Consider the following 20,451-nt stretch of genomic DNA (forward strand, 5'->3'; position numbering starts at 1 on the left):
ATTAATTATCCTTCCTTGCAACTCTCCCAGATTACGTGGCAGTGGAGACAGGAAAACACAGTCTCTGACATAACCCCAATAAGAAGAAATCACATGCATTGAAGTCAGGTGATCATGGGGGCCCTGATAAACCGAGTCATGATGGGAAGCACATTCAATTCAATGCTAAGACAAAGAGGTAATCACGGCTGCCAGAAAGAAAGTGTGGTGGAGCACAGTCTTCTTGAAAATGAAGTCTCCACTGACAGGACATTAATTTTAGATGAATTATGAACGTGTTCTACAATCTTGTGTGGATGTTTTGAGCCCTAAACATGCACAGTATGACATTTCACCTTTCCAGACACTTGAAACATGGCTTCGTCACTGAGTACCAACTTCTATGGAAAACTATATTTCTCCTGTAGACAGTGCAAGTCATAGCAAAAGTAATAATGAAGTTTACTGTCTTGATTAGTCTGCAGATTTAACAAATGCAGCCAGTATGATCTTACAAGCATGCATTTGCAAAGGATGCACGAGACAGTTGACTGCAGTATCTGCACAAATGATTCCTTCACATGCTCCACGTTGTCTAGTGATGATCCCAGTTGGCTTGTTTTCTTTGCACTTTGTAAGCAGCTACTCTTATGGAATGTGTTGTGACCCCCATTGATTCCTTTGTCTGATGGAGCTTTTACCTGGTATTTGGTGTGAAATCATTGTTGGACTGTCACAACTGATTCACATTTAGTGAATTCAAGGATACAAAATGCATGTGTCTCCATTATTCACCACGTTGTGACACACCTGCCTCCTAGTGCTCCACTTCGCAACATTGCCAGCCACCATGGCAGTTAGTCACAAAGTTACTTTAATCAAAGTATAGCAGACGAAGACTAACTTCTAGTGGTGTGCTCTGCAACTATGCAAGTACATGAAATGAAACTGAGAGATGCTCTACCCACTGATATTTCTTTTTCCTGTACATCTCGTTCTCAATCAATCATCTTCTAAAACCATTGTCTATTTACAAACTTTTTTAATGTAGCCTATGAAGGCATATGAAAGATAATGGAATAATAAAGAAATCTTATTAAATCAACCAGACTGACTAGAATGTGCTTTGAGGCTGCTAAATGTAAAGTAAGGACTGAAGACAGAGAATCTGCATATTTTTTCTTTTTTTTACACTCATGACAGGTCTCAAAGCACCTGACATTGACTGTCTAAAATAGACATTATCAGTTGGCAGAGATGTGAGCTTGTTAGACTCTGCAGATAAAATAGTTTTTATATACTTCCACTGAAATATCATTGTGACTGACATTTCAAAGGGCTGAGTTGTAGATGCCAGCCAATTATAGCTCTTTCTCAAATGCTATGTGACTCACAGTATTGCCTGTTCTTTAGGAGCATGCACAAACTTGGCTAGCTGCATGCCACCCAATAATGCCTCACCCCACTGCAATCTGCCAGTCACCGAGTTATTTTAACTGAAGTGTAACAGAGGAAGACTAAATAATAAGAGAAGCAAGAAGTGGATTTGAAAACTGATCAAAGTGTATGGTAATAACAAGACAAATAATAAGCAGGGAAACACTGGAGATAAGCAACTTGTACCTTAAGAACAATGGATCTTTAAAACACCTAGGAAGCACTGTTAATTGGAGTAACAACAGGGAATAGGAAATAATGAGTCCTATCAAGACTGTAGAGAGTGATTCTTGTTTGAAATTAATAAACAATTCAGTATTAAACTGCTAACAAAAACATCGAAACACTGTGTTTACAAGACAACTGTGAGGCTGTTCGAGACATGAACACTGAGAAAGAAGGAAACAACGCACTAACTGTGAATCAGTCTTCGAGCATTGAAGGTTTAGAGAAGAAACAAACACTGAAATTCGGCAGTATGAAGGAGGAGGAGAATTGAACACACACACACACACACACACACACACACACACACACACAAACAACAACAGTGACGAAGTGTCAGAAAGTAATTTATGAAGGAGGGAGACCCCTTCACAGATCAAATCTGAGGTGCCTGACATAGAAAACCACTGGTCTCAAAAACATGAAATAATAAGGGAACATTTGTGACATACCAAAGCCAGCCAATGAAAAAGCATTTCAAAACTGAACCTTTAAACTAGATATGAAATGGTGTTAAAAATTCTATTCACAGTTCATGCAATACAGAAGTGATTTTACATAGCAAATAAACATACACCATGGCTAGTAATGGAACAAGGTAAGGGCACACTCTGGAGACATAAAACACTGCTGAATATGTCATAAATTGTTTTAATTTTCGCATTTGTTCTTTGTATTTACATAGATTCATATGTATACTGCTTTACCTGCTGTCTGCTTATGACACGAGTTCCCTTAAAAAGTTGACTTATTGACTTATACAAGAGGTTCTTCTTTAACGCACATTGTGAAGCATAAGCATAGGATTAGTATAAGTCATATAATTTTTTGTTGGATTAACAAGGTGTGCTGGTATTCTATCTACTGGTAATATTTCCCAAAGTGTGTCTCTTAAGTTTGTCTAAAGTCATAAAAATGTGCATTACTTGTCATAAAAGGATTCTGTTACGTGATGTAATACTGTTACTTGAGCAGGTAATGAACTTTCAGATAAAGTATAATTTTGGTTTACAAAAAATAAATTCTTGAAGTAGGCACTTGGAAATATAGGACCAAATTTTTACATTTATTTATTTGTCTGAAATATAAAAGTATGTGCCAAATGTAAATAGTTCATTCTGTATGTACAATAAAGAAGTGAGTAAGGCAGTTATATGAACACTGCAGAATAAATGTACAGCTAAAAATATTTACAAATATAAATTAAAATAACTCCTGAAAATACATGCAACTAAATTTTGTACAAAGTTTTTTTCTAATAAAAGACAATCTATACATATAAAATCAACAGTACAAAACGTTTGATGGGAAATCAGCTTGAGCTGGGAAGTTCCTGTATTCCTGGAGTTTCGGATATCCCAAAACCCATATCTGCAAATAATCTGTGAAGATCTATGGAGCAGTAGGCACTAGAGCTTAGTATCAAGTCCAACTGCTTCTGTAATTTTACGTATGCCATATCAACATCATTTTGTACTCGTACAGCACCTGGTTCTGTGGACAATAGCATTTATTTTTTTGCTGTTAAAAACAAACTACTTATTCATGACTGTTTGCTATCACTAAAATACTGAGAGTAACAAATGGCTATAACCTTATTTTTAAACTGAGTGTAGAAGGTGTCCAGAAATCAACACTATAAAATATTTTAGCTTTCTTGAACTTACAGAAAACAGAATGTGCAAAATAAGCTGGCACACCAGAATGACAGATGTATATTAATTACAAATTTTAATATTAATTGGAAGTAAATGCATTCATATAATGTTTACTTACTGTGCTCGGGAGCTTTTGTCAAATCAAATATGTGCCGAAAATACGACAGCTGGTTGTACAGCTCACTGTCGGTATACTGAAAGAAAAAGGAAAAAGAAAATAAAATCTCTTGCCATCTGTTTACAGAAAGACGATGGATAAATATTTCATTAAACAGCAATATAAGTATATAACAGACGTGACTCAGTGAGATTAGTGAAAATGCCTTTTGGATGTCATTGGGGGATGGAATCCATTGTAGCACACATGCTGAAGAGAAACTGGAGGGTGCTCCTGTTAGCTAAACATATGGTGGTAGACACAACATATAACTGATGGGAACTGACACTGCAATAAGCTTGTGACTATTACAATATGATACAGGTTTAGGAGCAAGATCACAATGCTCCAGACCACAGAGTGGGGCACTTCATCTCTAAAGCTTGACTGACTGTGCCGCTCACCAGACATTGTACAAGGCTCTCACTGTGCCAAACAGGAAAAAAACACTATCTGCAGGGAAAGATGATGATGATGATGATCTCATTAAGAGACTGAGCACAAACTCAGATTGGAGGATAATGAAGGACATCAGCATCATTCTTTTCAAAGTAACTATTCTAGAACTTACTGTTAAGTGATTTACTGAAACCACATACACCTAAATCTAAATGGCTAGGTAAGTATTTGTAGCACCATCCTTCAAATTAAATTAAAGTCCAGTGTCTTAATCACTGTGCCATCTCTCACCACCTTTCTCCAGGGCAAAGTGTCACAGTCAACAATGTGTGAAATGTAACAGTGTATGAACAGCATAGGCATTTATTTGTCAATAACAAGGGGACGGGAATACCGACCAGAGCCAGCTTTTTGTTTTTATCTTCCTGATCAAATAAAATAATAAGAAGTATGTAAGTTTATGCTTTTCCCATCAGCCACCACTAACTCCACAATACTACTGTCAGTACATTACAGTCAGAGCACAATTCTTTTGTGTAAGGACTAATAGAATAGTAGATAAATATATTCACCAATATTAATGACAGTGAACTGTCAATGTGACATACATGTATATCTCAAAACTATTTGCTGATAGAGAATGGGAGACAGGGTGCCTCTTGATATATTTTTTGTATTTCCAGCCCAAATTATTCTCTTCTTACCAAAATACGTAACTCTTTAAATCTTACATCAGGGCACATATTTTAGAAAGTGTTAAATATTGTGGGAGACAGTGAATTCCTCTTGGAGAAGAGAATAATTTGGGCTGGAAATACAAAAAATATATCAAGAGGCACCCTGTCTCCCATTCTCTATCAGCAAATAGTTTTGAGAAATACATGTACATCACATTGACAGTTCACTGTCACTAATATTGGTGAATATATTTCTCTACTATTCTATTAGTCCTTACACAAAAGAATTGTGCTCTGACTGTAATGTACTGACAGTAGTATTGTGGAGTTAGTGGTGGCTGATGGAAAAAGGATAAACTTACATACTTCTTATTATTTGATTTTATTTTATTTGGTCAGGAAGATAAAAACAAAAAAGATCCTATCCCACAATTGCTGCACCATTTTGCTACCTATGGTTCCAGTAAAGCCAACCAGTACCCTTATACAGTAGTAGGCCATTTGCTAGTTCTTTATTAGGCATAATTTCTTCAGGACTTTATCAAACAAATATTTTCTCTTTTGATCACGCAACACTTTGCACTGGATGATTAGGTGTGGTTGTGTTTCATCATCCTCATCACATGGCCTGCACATAGAGGCTTCTTTGCATCTATCATGTGTAGGTGTTTCTTAAAGTTTCAACAGCCTGTCAGTCCTACCATGAGTTTAGTCTGTCTCCCGTTCAAGCCCAGGGTTACAGAACTACTCTTAAATCATGGCTCTGGTATAATTAGCTCGCCATATTTTTGTTTTTGGGTCATAGTCCAATATTCAGCATGTTGTCTTCTGATCCAGTTTTGTATTTTCTATTTAATCGTCACTTTAGTTGTGCTTAGGACTGGTTCCCATCCAATAAATGGAGTCTTAACAGCTGTCCTTTCTAGCCTATCAGCTTCTGCATTGCCACTGATTACCGAGTGACCAGCAACCCATAGCCTCAAAAGGGCTTTGTAGCATTCTGCAATGATCTTTGATCTCACTGCAGTGCCTGATGGAGATTTCACAGCTGTTTGACTGTCTGAATGATATGCAGATTCTCCTCCATGTACACTCTGATAGCATTTATTTCTGCCTGGAACAATGTGGCCAACTTTACTACAGAGATTGTATGGGGTGCAGTCTAGACTAGAGAGAACACCCACTCCAAGGCCCTCATGATTTTGACCCATCAGTGAACCAGATTATGCCTCCTAATGGTGTTGTGGTTTGTTCTTCCACTGCTCTCTACTTCCAACTGTTACATGGAAGGTTTGTTGGAGCAACTGCAAGTTGCTATATGGTAGCTGGCATTTCCCTGACCATTCCTATATATAACACATCCCATATTGGTGTGGATTCAGGATACCCTAAAGATACCCAATATTTCCAGTTATCAGCCTATATGCTCCAGTTATGCTTCCATTATAACCCACAAGTGTAATGAGCACATGTCCTGCATGGTCTCCATCCCAGTAGTGGGTGTGCTGCTAATTCTGCCTGTTATGGCTAAGTAGGCCAGTCTCTGCACCTTGCCAAGCTCCTCAGCAGCCACCTTCATTGTATTTTGCTCCATCACACTGTAGCTCCCTATATTAAGTTGGTCTTATTAAAGTGGTGTGTATCCAGTACATATTCTTAGAATTAAGACCTCAGTTTTTTCACATTGTTCTAGTGTTCATAAGAATAGCTTTCACCTTGGAACATGTCGTCTCCCACTGTCCATCAGCAAATTGTACTAAGAAACACACGTAAATCATGTTAACAAGTTCATTGTCAGTAATATTGGTGAATATATTTCTATAGTGTTCTATTAATCCTTACAAAAAAGAGCAGTGCTATGACTGTAATGTACTAACATAAATACCATGGAATTAGTGGCGGTTGATGGGAAAAGCATTAACTTATGTACTTCTTGTTTAAAGTTTAACTACTATTAAATCTGAACAGGACATGATGCCTAAAGTAAAATAAAATATTATAAAATTTAGATTGCAGCCCAAACAATTAACAAAATCACACACACACACACACACACACACACACACACACACACACCACAGTCTTCTCATTGCCAGCTAAAATAGAGGATAGATCTCCTATTTAAAACATACAGAATCCTCTTCTTCAGAATATGAGACACATTATATTAACATGTGGTATACTGAAAAACACATGTAGTAATCATGACAGGTACGCCATTCGTCTCAACAGAATAGATACCCAAAGGTAAGATGGCCATGCCCTTAATGGAGACTTTTATTACTTTGTTCCCTCCAAATGCACAGAAAAAGAAGTTTATTTCACCAACCACATCTTACTGTCCTTCATTTCCAGCCATTTTCCCTCCTAACTGAACAAGACCTTCTGGCTGAACTTCGAGGCAATCTCTCAAAGAGACACAGGACCATTTACCATGGTGTCTCTTCAATAAACTTCCTTGATCATATTTCAGTTCCTTGCTCGTATGTCAGCTTACTCGGTGACCTAGTAATCAGCAAAATACTACTCCCTTCCACTACAAAATCAGGACACTTTTAAACTACTTTAGGAGTGCTTTCACTTCGAAGAACTGTTAAAGCAAACATAACTCTGCGCCTCGTAAGAATCAGAGCTAGTGGTTTTCTCCAACATTGATATCTGCCAAACCTGTGTCTTTGTTGCAATCTTAGACGGTTTTATTGTGCACAAATGGTTATTAAAAACATTGTTCCATGAATTGGCACGAAACATATGGTACACTGTGTAGTACTTTGAGAATATCGGAGTAAATTCTAGAACCACTTGGCCTTCCACCGTTTTGAACACCCGATATTTTAGAGGTGAGTGGGAAAATTGAATACACCCTACTGCGCATCGCCTATTTGTATGTGCAGGTCAAAAAACAGTTATGAGAAAAAGATTGACCCGGTGGTACAGCAGACATGTACCTGCTGTATAGTCTACAGAGTTTGTACGGTAGAGAAGAAAAAGAAAAGTTTATGTAGTATTCTGTGCTCTTTAGTGTCTGTGTTGATTTCAAAAAGACTAATGAACAATTGAATACGGATTTCTATGTACATTCATGTATTGGACTCGCTTGAGACTAGAGACTTTTAACTTACTTCACGTATTGGACTCTGAGAAGTCAAGACGCATGTTCATATTTTCATATGGTTTTTAAACCAACTCGTATGTCTTAACGTACTTAATTATTTCTAAAGCTCGAGATACGAGTGAGAAGATGAAGATATTTATGTCTAAGAAGAGAATTTTGTTCGTACAGCAGTTCTAGTACATCGTTAATCAACAAGTACATTGACACTTAAGTTCATATATGTGATCAATAGATTACAGAAATGAGAAGATATTATTTTCTGTGGCGAAAAACGTAAGAACGTGGCGACCCAAGTCAGGATCCGAAGAAAATGGGAATTTCAAGACAGTGTGGCAGTGATATTTTTCATGTCTGGTGCAAAGTGATATCAAAAGTGCGCGAGAGTTTTTTTCTGGTCATGTGTTGTTTTTTTATCTTTGCCGTAAGACTATAGAGCCTCCTAGTGTTTGTTACTTCTCTGTTGTTTTTTTAGTTTCTTCTCATTGTGAGTTTTTGTGAATAAATACTTTTTCGTTAACACATTATACCGGACGGCTATGCAATTATTTGCTGTAGGCAAGTCGCCTACATAATTGGTGACCTCCGATTAAGGAACTTTAAACCTTTCGTTAGCTACGTCGAACATTAACTGCAAAAGCAATGAACGACGATGGCAAACAATACGGTTCGATAACAGAAGAAATTCATAGGCTTCAGAATGAGATAGAAACTTTACAGTTGCATATTTCGAAAGATACGAACTTCAAGCATATACTGGACCATAGGAATGACATTGGTTCAACAACCATGGCACATACCAGCAAGGCAACATCATCGGAAACTGGGACTACTGCAGCACAATCACAGCAACAGAACTACCCGCTGGTTTGAACGCTTCACCGACTCAACGGCTGCAATTACGAGCGCCCCCATTCATTCCTTCTCAGCCACACTCATGATTTGCGGTAATGGAAAATATATTTCTACAACAAAGAAAAGTCAGTGATCACGAGAAGTTGACCTTGGTGATAAGTAATTTGGACCATCAGACCTCGGCTTTGATATCTGACATTATAGTGAACCAGCCTACAGAAGGAGCATACTGTAGTCTGAAAGAAGAATTAATTTCTCGGTGTGTGAAGTCAGTCGACATCAAACAAGTACTGTACCAAGAGAAACGGGGAGATAGGACCCCGTCAGAATACTGGCGTCATTTACGCAGCCTGGTAGATAGCTCGACAGTCTCTGATAGACTGTTACTCCACGTATGGCAACAACAGCTACCAACGCAAGTAAGAACTACACTAGCTATATATGACGAAAGATCAGTAGACGAACTGCTGCTCGCTGCATACAGAATCTACGAGTCGCACGAGCATACTCCAACAGTCACAATGACGTCGACAGAGGCCACGTACGATAACTACGATTACCAGCAAGACGAAACTGACGATATAACAGTAAACTGTGCCGCGGTCGCAACGCAACAAACAACAAAAAGTTCAAATGAAATTAGAGATTTAAAAACTGCAATAGAGGATTTGCGAACGCAGCTACGCACGCTACAGTGACCACAAGTTATCTTTAAGTGCAAGAGAGACCGGGCTGGGCGTGAAACACAAAGTCAACAAGAGGAAGAGCTAAGGTGTACCATAAACGTTTTGGGAGAGATGCTACAAGATGTATATCAGCGTGCGCCTACTCAGTCAACCAAGGTATGTACAGAAACAGTGCAGTGTTTTCATGTCAGCGACAGCAATCATCAATACATATGCCTCCTCCTTCGAAAAGACTGTATGTATCAGACGTAATTACGGGTACAAGGTTTTTGGTGGATACCGGGTCAGACATTAGTTCGCTTCCTGTCAGCCATGCGTCACACAATGAAAAATACATACAGCCACGTTTGAAGGCAGTGAATAACTCTGTGATTAATATGTACAGATGTACAGTGTGCAAGATTGATGTGGGTTTTTCCAAACAGTTTACCTGGTCTTCTGTGATAGCTGGTATAACAGAACCTATTTTGAGTGCTGATTTTCTGGCACATTTCGAGTTGGCGGTCAACTTACAAGGAAAGCATTTGTTAAATCTGACAGACAACAGTGCAATATCAAGCACTAAAGGGCATGCAACTTGTGAGAAGCTACAGGCGATTGGCAACTCTGTAGCCGAAGAGCTACATGACGAAGAGAAGAATCGGAGATGTTCTGACAGACAGACAAAAGAAGTTAAACATAGTACAGTTCACTATATTCGTACCACGCCAGGACAACCCGTTTCATGACGAGCACGTAGAATCGCACCAGACAATCCATCTTTCCACGAACAATACGAGACTGGAATAGAAGGGAGAACCGATAGAGGTACTCAGGGTACCCTCCGCCACACACCTTCAGGTGGCTTGCGGAGTATGGATGTAGATGTAGATGTAGATGCAGAGATTGACAGAAACAAAGGCGATATTCAGGGAAATGTTACAGTCGGGAATAATTCGCCTGTCAGACAGTCCGTGGTCTTCACCCCTACACTTAGTACGTAAGAAAGATGGATCATGGAGACCATGTGGGGATTACCGAGCATTAAACTCAAGAACCATTCCAGATAGATACCCAGTACCTAATATACAGGACTTCACATGTGCTTTGGCCGGCGCGAAAATTTTTAGCGTCCTCGATTGCAAGAAAGCATACAACCAGATACTGGTGGCTCCAAGAGATGTTCAGAAGACAGCAGTGATTACACCATTTGGATTATTCGAGTTTTTATTTATGCCTTTGGCCTTAAGAATGCAGCACAGACTTGGGAGCATTTTATCGACGAAGTGATAAAGGGATTAACATTTTGCTTTGCTTATCTTGATGACATCTTTGTTTTCTCTCCGGATAGTCAAACACATGAACTGCATCTGTGTCAACTTCGTAAGTGTCTATCTGACTACGGAGTCGTTTTAAACGAAAATAAATGCGTCATGTACAAGAACCAAGTCACTTTCCTCGGCCATACCGTGTCATCAGAAGGTATATTGCCTCTGCCAGAGAAGATTGCAGTGATACAGGCCCTTCCGCAACTGACAAACTACCAAGAGCTACAACAATACATGGGAGTAATAAATTTTTATAGACGTCATCTGCCAGCAACGGCTATGGTGCAAGCACCACTCACTGATGCACTCAAGGGACGCAACACCAAAGGTCGACGAATAATTAAGTGGACAAAAGAAATGGACAAAGCATTTAACGATCTTCAAGCAAGCCTCAGCAAAGCAGTGTTGCTCACTCACCCAGTTCATACGCACAGCTAGCTATGGTCGTAGACACAAGCCAGTCAGCAATAGGGGCGGCGCTGCACCAGCGTGTAGAAGGGCAATGGCAACCACTACGGTTTTTCTCTAAAAAGTTACAGAGCGCGTATGATAGAGAATTGTTCGCGATCCACAAAGCAATTAGATACTTCCGCCCACAAATAGATGCTAGACCAGTGACTGTGTTTACAGACCACAAACCCATAACATCGGCTTTTATAAACACCAGTGATAAGTGCTCACCAAGACAGTTCCGTTATATTGAGTTCATAAGTCAGTTCATGACAGATATACGCCATTTAAGAGGCACAGAAAATTTAGTGGCTGACTATTTTTCACGTATTTGCGGGACTTCAGAAATTATAGACTATGATAAACTTGCAGTGGAACAGACCTAGGATGCAGCGCTACGACAGCTGTTAAACGACCCGTCGACAGGTCTGAAGTTCGAGCAAATTCTGGTGCCTAACTCCAAGCTGAAGCTGTGGTGCGACTTTTCTCAAGGCAGACCAAAACCATTCATTTCAGAAATATTGCACAAGACGGCATTCGGCAGTGTCCACACACTATCACACCCAGGAGCCAATGCTACAATCAAGCTGCTGATTGACCGCTATGTATGGCCTTCTATGAAAAAGAGATGCGCGCCTTTGGGTACGTTCCTGCATTCCTTGTCAATAAAGTAAAGTAGGACGACATGTGCGTGCTGATATTGGAGATTTTTCAAGGTACCTCTGCGAGATTCGCACACGTTCACGTGGATCTGGTTAGACCTCTCCCAAAGTCAGAGGGTTACAGATATTTGTTCACGGCCATAGATAGATGCACAAGATGGGCAGAAGCAACTCCAATAGTCGATATTTCAGCCGAAACTACTGCGAAGATGTTTCTGTGTACGTGGGCTGCCCGTTTTGGATGCCCCCTTCATGTCACAACTGACCAAGGACGTCAGTTCGAATCCACGTTGTTCCTCGAGCTATCTAAGATGTGTGGTTTCCAACGCCACCACACGACTACCTATCACCCTTCCAGTAATAGTATGGTCAAACGATGGCACAGAACACTCAAAGCAGCATTGATGTGTCATCAAGAGAGATGGACGGAAGCATTACTATTAGTGTTGTTAGGTCTGCGGACAGCTCACAAACCCGATATTGGTGCATCAGTTGCCGAGATGGTTTACGGTGAGCCGTTACGGATTCCTGCACATTATTTAGTACCAACCTCACTACCTGGATCAGAGGGCCTCACACACTGGGTGCACTAGCTAAAACGTCACTGCACAAATACAGATTGCCCGCCATCTTCTCACCATGACAACCGTAAAGTGTTTGCACACAAAGACTTATACAATTGCTCTCACGTAATGTTGTGAACAGACCCAGTCAAAGCGCCTTTACAACCACCATATATTGGCCCATTTCAGGTATTGAGTAGAAATAAGCATACCATGGACATAATGTATAATGGTGTTCCGAAAAAGGTATCGATTGAATGTGTCAAGCCAGCATGGGTTTTACCCTCTCCGACCTCTGACACAATGCCTGTGGATCAACACATGATGGACGCAGAGCATACCGAAACACCACTCAGTACATCGTCCAAGACAGGTGAATCACCACCACAAACAACGTCACCGTCCCCGAGATACCCTACACACACCAGAGCTGGACGTCGAATAAAATTCAAGTATCAAGATATCCCTGGGGCTCCACACTTTGGGGGAGGGGGGGTGTCACTGTGTGACAGTGATATTTCTCATGTCTGGTGCAAAGTGATATCAAAAGCGCGTGAGAGTTTTTTTCTGGTCATACGTTGTTTTTTTTTAATCTTTGCCATAATACTATAGAGTTTCCTAGTTTTTGTTACTTCTCTGTTGTTTTTTTAGTTTCTTCCCATTGTGAGTTTTTGCGAATAAATATTTTTTTGTTAACACATTATACCGGATGGCTATGCAATTATTTGCTGTGGGCAAGTCGCCTACAACAGAAGTGGGAAGAAGATATTAGGTGTTGCCATAGCAACCAGGCCTAACAAGATATGAGAACTGTTTCCAGTAATTGTATTGAGTCCAATAAACCAATGGAAGAAATTTGCGAGTGCAATGCAGTAGAAGTCATGAGAAAGTAATAGTGGGGGGAAGGACCGGATAGAAGGCCTCAACTTTTCAACTAAGAAGATTGGGCGTGGAGAGTAAGCAGTTTTCACACATGACATCGCACCAACACAGTAACCAGCGACTGACGCCGACTGCACCAGCTGTTGCTCACTGGTGCTGACTCCGTGCCCACTCGCCAACGACGTTGCTGAAACCAACATTCGACGCTGGTGGCGCCAGTGCTGTGTAGCGGGACTTTGAATTTCGCCGCACTGCACTCGTTCCCTCAGACATGAATTGTGCCGTCGCAGCGGTATGAGCGCTCGACGGCAGAGAAAATACTAAAATTGTAACTCTTTTTTGTTTTTCTATCCGCTTCTTTATTGTCTCTTGATAGCAGAAGCTTAAGGGAGACGTGATCTGATGAAGACGTTAAAAAAAACTTATTACCTAGTCTTGATCTGATTTTAATGTGTAGACATATTGTGGAAGTTGTTAAGAAATTCGGAGGATGGAAGTAGCAAAGTAAATTAAATTGCTTACCGTATCAAGATGATTTTAATTGGTATAAATTAGTGATTCCTGGACGACTGCAAGATTTCGGAGCAGACTTTTCACGCCGAAATGAAGGAGATTTTTGAAGACCTGGACGCCGCACGAAAGAAGACAAGTTAACCTGGTAAAGGATGACTCTTATCTACGCCACTTCCCCCTGTCAGTTACATTTTGTTATTCTCTGTTTCTTTTCAATAATTTTTGTAGTGGAAATTGGTTTAATTTTTTGCTCAAAAACGCCACAAGGACCACCCCAACTATAGCTTTTCCTTAATACGAAGTCCGATCTGCATTTCTTTCGTTCTTTCCCTTTTTTCACGGTCATTAATGATTTTTTTAAAAAAAAAAAATTTCACTTACGATTTCTTCCCACATTTTCAACCTTTTTTTTTCTTTTTATTTTCTTCTCTCTTTTCCTTTTTTTTATTAACAACCACTACAGCTGTCCACCGGTGCTGATTACACATCCGCTCACTAATGCAACTAGAACTCTACGCCGGGTGAGTGAGAAACAATAATTGTTTGGTGAAGTTGATAGAACTGTTGAATGATAAACTGTTAGTGTAGTTATTGAACTCAGTGGTGAATTTTCTTTTAGATGATTACTAGGTCTAAAATCAATAACGTGATGCATCAAGAACAGCAACTAGCAGAACCAGTCATGGCTATGACAGTGAATAGGGAAACGCCAGACTGGGCTGAAGTAGTAAATTTAATCAAAGAACTAAGTCTAATAATCAAAGAACAAAGTCTAAAGTTAGACTCTGTAAAAACAGAGTCAAGTGGTCAAATTACTACTCTAAGTAAAACTTTAAATGCTCAGAATGCTTCCTGGAGAGATGAACTGAGTGTGAATTTAAGTGAAAAGCTAGATGCACAGAGCGCTAATTTAAGTAGAGAAGTAGAAACAGTAAATATTCAAGTAAATGATAAACTGAACATTTAGAATAAGACTTTAGGATCGTTAGGCGCAAAAGTATAAGAACAAAATAAGGAATTTAGCCAGTTGCGTGAAGGTGTGGGAAATTTGAAGACTGAATTTGATATTTTAACCACCAAAGTGGAAATTTTTTAGGTAGATTTGAAAGGTGAATTAACTAGCTCTTTAAGTAGTCACGTCAAGCAGCTGTTCACTGACTAGTCATACACAGAGTAACCAATTCCAGGAATTGGTAAAGAAACTAGAACTTGATACTGAAGATAAATGTAATAGTTTAGAGTCTGAACTGAGTGAAAAAACTACGATCATTTCAAAGTGTATGTTATGTTGCATTTGATGCTGTAAAACAAAGGTTACACACTTTAAAGGAAAATGTTTAAAAGCAAGACAAACTATTCCTACAATCCAATCACAAATTGCAGGCATTAACAAGCGAGTAGATAATGTGGACCGTCACTTTAAAGAGAAACTAGTCACTTCAGACTTAATAAATAAAAGTATTCTGGAGGAAGAAGTAGAGGAAATAAACGCTCGAAAAGTTGCCGCGAGGACAATCTCCAGAAACATTTCGTCAGTTGCTTTTATTCAAACTTAATGATAATAGCAATGTTATAGACTACTTGTGCAAACAATTCCAACTTGTCCATGACAGAGTACAAAATTGTAGCGGGACTTTGAATTTCGCCGCGCTACACTCGTTCCCTCAGATATAAATTATACCGTCGCAGCAGTATGAGCGCTCGACGGCAGAGAAAATACTAAAATTGTAACTATCCATTTCTTTTTTGTCTCTCGAGAGCAGAAGCTTAATTCAGACGTAAAAAACTTTTAGTTAGTCTTGATCTGATTTTAATCATCATCATCATCATCATCATCTAAGACTGATTATGCCTTTCAGCGTTCAGTCTGGAGCATAGCCCCCCTTATACAGTTCCTCCATGATCCCCTATTCAGTGCTAACATTGGTGCCTCTTCTGATGTTAAACCTATTACTTCAAAATCATTCTTAACCGAATCCAGGTACCTTCTCCTCGGTCTGCCCCGACTCCTCCTACCCTCTACTGCTGAATCCATGAATCTCTTGGGTAACCTTGCTTCTCCCATGCGTGTAACATGACCCCACCATCTAAGCCTGTTCGCCCTGACTGCTACATCTATAGAGTTCATTCCCAGTTTTTCTTTGATTTCCTCATTGTGGACACCCTCCTGCCATTGTTCCCATCTACTAGTACCTGCAATCATCCTAGCTACTTTCATATCCGTAACCTCAACCTTGTTGATACGGTAACCTGAATCCACCCAGCTTTCGCTCCCATACAACAAAGTTGGTCGAAAGATTGAACGGTGCACAGATAACTTAGTCGTGGTACTGACTTCCTTCTTGCAGAAGAGAGTAGATCGTAGCTGAGCGCTCACTGCATTAGCTTTGCTACACCTCGCTTCCAGTTCTTTCATTATGTTGCCACCCTGTGAGAATATGCATCCTAAGTACTTGAAACCGTCCACCTGTTCTAACTTTGTTCCTCCTATTTGGCACTCAATCCATTTATATTTCTTTCCCACTGACATTACTTTCGTTTTGGAGATGCTAATCTTCATACCATAGTCCTTACATTTCTGATCTAGCTCTGAAATATTACTTTGCAAACTTTCAATCGAATCTGCCATCACAACTAAGTCATCCGCATATGCAAGACTGCTTATTTTGTGTTCACATATCTTAATCTCACCCAGCCAGTCTATTATTTTCAACATATGATCCATAAATAACATGAACAACAGTGGAGACAGGTTGCAGCCTTGTCTTACCCCTGAAACTACTCTGAACCATGAACCCAATTTACCGTCAACTCTAATTGCTGCCTGACTATCCATGTAAAGACCTTTAATTGCTTGCAAAAGTTTGCCTCCTATTCCATAATCTTGTAGAACAGACAATAACTTCCTCCTAGGAACCCGGTCATATGCCTTTTCTAGATCTATAAAGCATAGATACAATTCCCTGTTCCACTCATAACACTTCTCCATTATTTGCCGTAAGCTGAAGATCTGGTCTTGACAACCCCTAAGAGGCCTAAACCCACACTGATTTTCATCCAATTGGTCCTCAACTAATACTCGCACTTTCCTTTCAACAATACCTGACAAGATTTTACCCACAACTCTGATTAAAGAGATACCTCTGTAGTTGTTACAATCTTTTCTGTTTCCATGTTTAAAGATTGGTGTGATTACTGCTTTTGTCCAGTCTGATGGAACCTGTCCTGACTCCCAGGCCATATCAATTATCCTATGTAGCCATTTAAGACCTGACATTCCACTGTATTTGATGAGTTCTGACTTAATTTCATCCACCCCAGCCGCTTTATTGCACTGCAATCTACTGACCATTTTTTCCACTTCCTCAAATGTGATCCTATTTCCATCATCATTCCTATCCCATTCTACCTCGAAATCTGAAACATTACTGATCGCATTTTCACCTACATTGAGCAACTCTTCAAAATATTCCCTCCATCTGCCCAAGGCATCCACAGGATTCACCAGCAGTTTTCCTGACCTGTCCAAAATACTTGTCATTTCCTTCTTACCTCCCTTTCGAAGACTGATAATTACACTCCAGAATGGTTTTCCAGCAGCTTGACCCATAGTCTCCAACCTGTTTCCAAAGTCTTCCCACGATTTCTTCTTGGATGCTGCAATTATCTGTTTGGCTTTGTTTCTTTCTTCAACATAACTTTCTCTGTCTACCTGGGTTCTGGTATGTAGCCATTTTTGATATGCCTTATTTTTCCTTTTACAGGCTGCCCTGACTGTATCATTCCACCAAGCTGTTTGCTTCATCCTACTTTTACACACTACTGTTCCAAGACATTCTTTAGCCACTTCTAGTACTGTGTCCCTGTACCTTGTCCATTCCTTTTCCAATGACTGTAATTGACTACATTCAACTAACTGGTACCTTTCTGAGATCGCTGTTATGTACTTGTGCCTGATTTCCTTATCCTGAAGTTTCTCCACTCTTATCCTCCTACATATGGACCTGACCTCCAGCACTTTCGGCCTCACAATCCCAATTTCACTGCAGATTAAATAATGATCAGTGTCATCAAAGAATCCCTTGAATACACGTGTGTCCCTCACAGCTTTCCTGAATTCCTGATCTGTTATTATATAGTCAATGACAGATCTGGTTCCCCTGCCTTCCCAAGTATACCGGTGAATGTTCTTATGTTTAAAAAAGGAGTTTGTGATTACTAAGCCCATACTGGCACAGAAATCCAAGAGTTGTTTCCCGTTCCTGTTGGCCTCCATATCCTCTCCAAATTTACCCATAACCTTTCAATACCCTTCTGTTCGATTTCCAATCCTGGCGTTAAAATCACCCATGAGCAGAACACTGTCCTTGTCCTTTACTCTAACAACTACATCACTGAGTGCCCCATAAAAACTATCCATCTTAATTTGATCTGTCCCTTCACAATGCGAATATACTGACACAATCCTAATTTTCTTGCTAGACACTGTCAAATCTATCCACATCAGTCGTTCGTTTACATACCTTATTGCAACTACACTGGGTTCCATTTCTTTCCTGATGTAAAGCCCTACACCCCATTGTGCTATTCCTGCTTTGACTCCTGACAGGTAGACCTTGTATTCTCCCACTTCCTCTTCTTTCTCACCCCTTACCCGAATGTCAATAACCGCTAAAACGTCCAGCCCCATCTTACTTGCAGCCTCTGCCAGCTCTACCTTCTTCCCAGAGTAGCCCCCATTGATATTAATAGCTCCCCATCTCATTACCATTTGTTTGCCAAGTCGTATCTTAGGAGTCCCTGGTTTGTCAGTTAGAGGTGGGACTCCGTCACCTCCAAAGGTCCGAGGCATTTTGCTGTGATTATTGCCAGCATCATATTTAAAGTACCAGGGAAGCAGGTTGCTAGCCTTACTTACCCCGAGTCCCATTGGGTTTTACCCCTAACGGCTGAGGGCTAACCGGTGGATTTGGTAGTCTTTGCCATATGAGCACAAAGGTGACCACGACTCAGAATATGTCCGAGATGCCCAGCCTTATTCCCAAGTAACTGGTATCCCGACTGTCGGGACCACTTACTTGGCCACTCATACTTTGCCCGTGGTTCATGAACTAGGACATGACTACAGGAACCCACACCATGAACCACCATGATTTTAATGTGTAGACATATTGTGGAAGCTGTTATGACATTTGGAGGAGGGAAGCAACATAAAATAAATTGCATTTAATATCAAGACAGTTTTGTATACATTAGAAATTCCTGGACGATGAAACTTATTGCAAGATTTTGGAGCAGACTTTTCATGCAGAAATGAAGTAGGAGATTTTTGAAGACATGGACACCGCAAAAAAGAAGACATGTTAACATGGTTAAGGATGAACTCTTATCTACACCATTTCCCCCTGTCAAACAAAAGCGCTGGCACGTCGATAGACACACAAACAAACACAAAGATACACACAAAATTCTAGCTTTCGCAACCAACAGTTGCCTCGTCAGGAAAGAGGGAAGGAGAGGGAAAGACGAAAGGATTTGGGTTTTAAGGGAGAGGGTAAGGAGTCATTCCAATCCCGGGAGCGGAAAGACTTACCTTAGGGGGAAAAAAGGACAGGTATACACTCGCACACACACACATATCCATCCACACATATACAGGCACAAGCAGACATTTGTAAAGGCCTTTACAAATGTCTGCTTGTGCCTGTATATGTGTGGATGGATATGTGTGTGTGTGCGAGTGTATACCTGTCCTTTTTCCCCCCCCTAAGGTAAGTCTTTCCGCTCCCGGGATTGGAATGACTCCTTACCTTCTCCCTTAAAACCCAAATCCTTTCATCTTTCCCTCTCCTTCTCTCTTTCCTGACAAGGCAACCGTTGGTTGCGAAAGCTAGAATTTTGTGTGTATCTTTGTGTTTGTTTGTGTGTGTATCGACCTGCCAGCGCTTTTGTTTGGTAAGTCTCATCATCTTTCTTTTTAGATATGTTTTTCCCACGTGGAATGTTTCCCTCTATTATATTTCCCCCTGTCAGTTACATTTTGTTATTCTCTGTTCTTTTTCAATAATTTTTGTAGTGGAAATTGGTTTGACTTTTGCTCAGAAACGCCACAAGGACCACCCCAGCAATAGCTTTTCCGAATCACGAAGTCCGATAACTTTTCTGTAATACGAAGTCCGATTTGAATTTCATTCTTTCCCTTTTTCACTGTCATTAACGATTTAAAAAAAAAAAAAAAAATGAAAAATGAAAAAATAAACAAAAAAAACTTTTTTATTCACCGTTTCTTCCCACATTTACAACCTTTTCTTTTCTTTTTTTTTTTTATTAACCACTACAAAATAGAATAACTTTACCTGATGTTGTGTTACCTAATAAAGTGGTAGTTGTGGGGAGGCTTTCACACAAAACTTAACGAGAAGTATTGCTCCGTAAGCAATTCAATGAGGTTAATGTCAGATCCATGGGATCCGGGCGGAGTCACATCTGTCTCCCAGGGACATTAACATTCTGTGTTAACGGGCAAAGTGACAACCATCTGATCCCGAGTGTTTTCGGTGTTTCTTCTATACTATTTTGCCTGCACTGCATTCCCTTCAAATCTTAAGCTATTCTGTTATTTATTAATGAATTTTTAAACTTTCCTATAATGTTAGTACCAGGAAACTAAATATGACTAAAAGATAACAGACTTAAGAGAATCATGGATAAACAGTGATTTCTAAATATGAAACGCAACGAATAGTATATAGTATTAGTGGAAAACAATATGATTGTACTATTTGAACAGAACGATATCTATACGAGATGAACTGAACATGATCTTTTATGTATGTATAAAAATATAGTATAAGCTTAAAGACTCAACAACTATTTTATAGTGGTGTAT

General features: G+C 39.8%; 1 protein-coding gene across 1 annotated transcript in view; it reads right to left on the reverse strand.

Moving 5' to 3' along the window:
• Positions 1-2,232: 2,232 nt before the first annotated feature.
• Positions 2,233-20,451, reverse strand: part of LOC126162843 (DNA polymerase alpha catalytic subunit) — a 244,379-nt gene continuing 226,160 nt past the window's right edge. The window contains exons 29-30 of the mRNA XM_049919607.1: positions 3,418-3,493; positions 2,233-3,135 (exon numbers count right to left, since the gene is read on the reverse strand). Of these exons, the coding sequence (XP_049775564.1) occupies positions 2,954-3,135; positions 3,418-3,493 (258 nt within the window). The 3' untranslated portion in view covers positions 2,233-2,953. The remainder of the gene's footprint in view (positions 3,136-3,417; positions 3,494-20,451) is intronic.

Source organism: Schistocerca cancellata, chromosome 2, assembly GCF_023864275.1.
Source record: "Schistocerca cancellata isolate TAMUIC-IGC-003103 chromosome 2, iqSchCanc2.1, whole genome shotgun sequence".
Classification (NCBI taxonomy): domain Eukaryota; kingdom Metazoa; phylum Arthropoda; class Insecta; order Orthoptera; family Acrididae; genus Schistocerca; species Schistocerca cancellata.